This window comes from Emiliania huxleyi (assembly GCF_000372725.1).
Source record: "Emiliania huxleyi CCMP1516 chromosome Unknown EMIHUscaffold_199, whole genome shotgun sequence".
NCBI classification, from domain to species: domain Eukaryota; phylum Haptophyta; order Isochrysidales; family Noelaerhabdaceae; genus Emiliania; species Emiliania huxleyi.
In genome coordinates this window covers 45,080-47,742 of record NW_005200608.1, presented here as the reverse complement: position 1 = coordinate 47,742, position 2,663 = coordinate 45,080, and the positions used below count along the sequence as shown (strand labels likewise).

Sequence of the window (2,663 nt, the reverse complement as noted above, 5' to 3'; positions counted from 1 at the left end):
GGCGGGTCGCGGCTTCCTTGGCGGCAGCGGCGGCGCGGGGTCCCCGTGAGGCGGCGGCGGGGCCGCGGGAGGCGAAGGCGGCGGCGGCATGGAGCAGCAGCCGCGGCATGCGGGGCAGACGTGGTCGGCCCAGAGTCCCTGGAGGGAGGGGCTGGTGCAGGAGGTGCCGATAAAGTCTATGCAGGTCTGGCCCTTGCACTCCGCGACGGGAAAGACACACGGTAAATCACTCCATGAGGTCGGCACGAGAGGCGGCGGCGGCGGAGGCAGTGGCGGCGGCGGGGGCGGCGGGTGCGGCGGCGGCGAGGGCGGGTGCGGCGGCGGCGGCGGCGGCGAGGGCGAGTGCGGCGGCGGCGGCGAGGGCGGGTGCGACGGGTGCGGCGAGGGCGGGGGCGGCGGCGGTGGCGAGGGCTCGGGAGGCGATGGATTAGGCGAAATCGGGGGCGGCGGAGGCGGTGGCAGCGCAGGCGGTGGCAGCGGAGGAGATGGAGGTGATGGCGGCGAGGGAAATGACGGTGGCGGCGAGGGCGGCGGAAGAGGCGGTGGCGGTGGCGAAAATGGCGGTGGCGATCTCGGGGTTCGAAGGAAGGAAATCCACTGCCCCGGAGTCTTGAGCATGGCAACTCGAGAGCAGCGCAGCTCGTGCACCTGCGAAGCGCGCGAGCGCGACTCACGGCCTGGAAGTGTCGGGCGACAGAGAGGGGCGGGCGCATCGCAAGCAGCGGCGGCAGTAGCGGCGGCGATGGATGGCCGAGGATGCTGGAGGTGGAGAAGGGAAGGGAGGCGGCGATGGGATCGAGGAGGTCCGAGACATATACGCACCAAGACGACGTGCTTGACGACGTGCGTGCTGATGACTGCCATGCACGCCGTTCACACTTCGCCATTTTTGAGACCTCGGGTGGTGCACTCACTCACTCACTCACTGTGACATGCTATCCGGTTACAAGCGGCCCACCCGTGCCCTCACACGCTTGCTCCTCCCGTCCAGCTATCGAGTTCGTCGCCGCCGACGACTTCGACCCCCGCCTCGTGCCCAGGTCGGTACCGGGGGATGCCACGTCTCTCCACGTCTTTGCCGCGTGCTCGGTGCATGCCGCCGCCCTGCCTGCGACGCTCACTCTCCCGCTGTCTCACCTCCTGCTCGTGCGCGCGGCGCAGGACACCCACGAGCTCGACAGCGCCTGCCCCACCCCCGTCGCTTTGCCTCTGGCCGCGTGTGCACCGACGCGAGGAATGAGTCGTACAGCACGGGCGGGTAGAGGGCGACGATGCCGCCGTAGACGGCCAGGCAGTAGGCCACCGCGCGACTGTGCGGCCACGACGCGGCGAGGGCCGACAACGCGAGGAGAAGCGTCGCGATTACGCGATACGCGATGCCGATGAGCTGTGTGGGCAGCACCCAGCGCTGAGCGTACTGGTAGAGAGGGTTCACGGCGAAAACTAAAAGGGTCTGGCCGACGTCGACAAGCGGCAGAAGGTCCATCCCCAGGCTGAGCGCGACCACCTCGAGCAGCGGGCTTGCAATGCCGTACGCCGCGATGACTGCACAGCCGCCGAGCGCCGACAGCCTCAGTGGGCCGACATCAGAGGGCTCGAGGTCGAAGGCGCTGCGCAGGCCCTCCCGGAATGCCCCGTCCGGCCCGAACGCCCGCAGCGACGACCGCAAGCGTTTGGTAGGGGACGCAGCCTTTGAGCGCTCAATCATCCGAGAGAGCTACCCTGGTGGCGAGACACACGGCGGAGGGACGTTCGTTATCTGCTTGGATGTGATTAAATTCTTGACGGCGTAGGTATATTATTTTATCTCCTCCGATAAAGAACGTAGAGAAGAAGTGTAGACGACGGCGGGCGAAAGTGCGACAAAGGGGGACAAGTTGTCTCTTCTTGCATGAATGAAGCCCAGCATCATCCTCTTTCAGCCCGACGAGCTACGCGCCGAATCGCTCGGCTACAGAATGGCCACCCCACCAGCATTACACCGAACCACGACCGCTTCGCGCGGCAGGCAACGCGCTTTGAGCCGGCCCACACGAACCACACCGAGCCATGCCCGACGACGCAGTCTCCTCCTTCATTGGCGCCAAGCGCGACGCTCTCTACGCCTGGGCTGCTGCGCAGCGGGACGCGGCAATCTCTCACGCAAAGGCTTCGGCCGAGGCCACCGCGGCCGGCGCGCGCGAGGCTGCGGCCTCCACTGCGGGCGCGGGCGCAGACTGGGCGGTGGAGGCGACGGCGGCCCCCCGCGCGCGAGCGCTCGGCGCGGCCCGCGAAAAGTACGCCGAGTACACCGCGATGGAGGCGCGCGCGCTCGAGGTCTTGAGCCGCGAGTCGCGACGGCTCGCGACGCAGGTGCTGGAGGCGGGCGAGGCGGCGCAGTCGATCGCCGCTACGAGCGGTGCGGCTGCGGCGGCGCAGGCCGAAGCGTCGCTCGTCGCCGCGGCGCGGCAGGCGTCGGCGCGCGCGGCTGCCGCAAGCGACGCCTACCCCGAGGGCGTCGCGGCGGGTGCTGCGGTGGCCGGTGCGGCGGCGGGCGGATCTCTACTTGCGGCGGCCGGCGCGGCGGCGGCGGCCGGCATCGCAGTCGGCCCTTCTCTCTCGGCCAAGTGGTCGCCCGCCGCGACGCAGCTCGCTGCCACAGCGGCCGACGTCATTCAGCTCGC

The 2,663-nt window shown here is 69.7% G+C and overlaps 2 protein-coding genes across 2 annotated transcripts in view; one reads left to right on the top strand and one right to left on the bottom strand.

The window, feature by feature from the left end:
* Positions 1-966: 966 nt before the first annotated feature.
* Positions 967-1,708, bottom strand: EMIHUDRAFT_233955 (hypothetical protein; the record flags this gene model as incomplete). Its single annotated transcript, XM_005781828.1, has 2 exons — positions 967-1,140; positions 1,226-1,708. 2 exons carry the CDS (start codon positions 1,706-1,708, stop codon positions 967-969), a joined length of 657 nt encoding a protein of 218 aa, XP_005781885.1.
* A 334-nt stretch (positions 1,709-2,042) lies between these two features.
* EMIHUDRAFT_468556 (hypothetical protein) overlaps positions 2,043-2,663 on the top strand; it is a gene marked incomplete at its 5' end in the record, with an annotated part of 2,417 nt that continues 1,796 nt past the window's right edge. The window contains one exon of the mRNA XM_005781827.1: positions 2,043-2,514. Within this exon, the coding sequence (XP_005781884.1) occupies positions 2,043-2,514 (472 nt within the window). The remainder of the gene's footprint in view (positions 2,515-2,663) is intronic.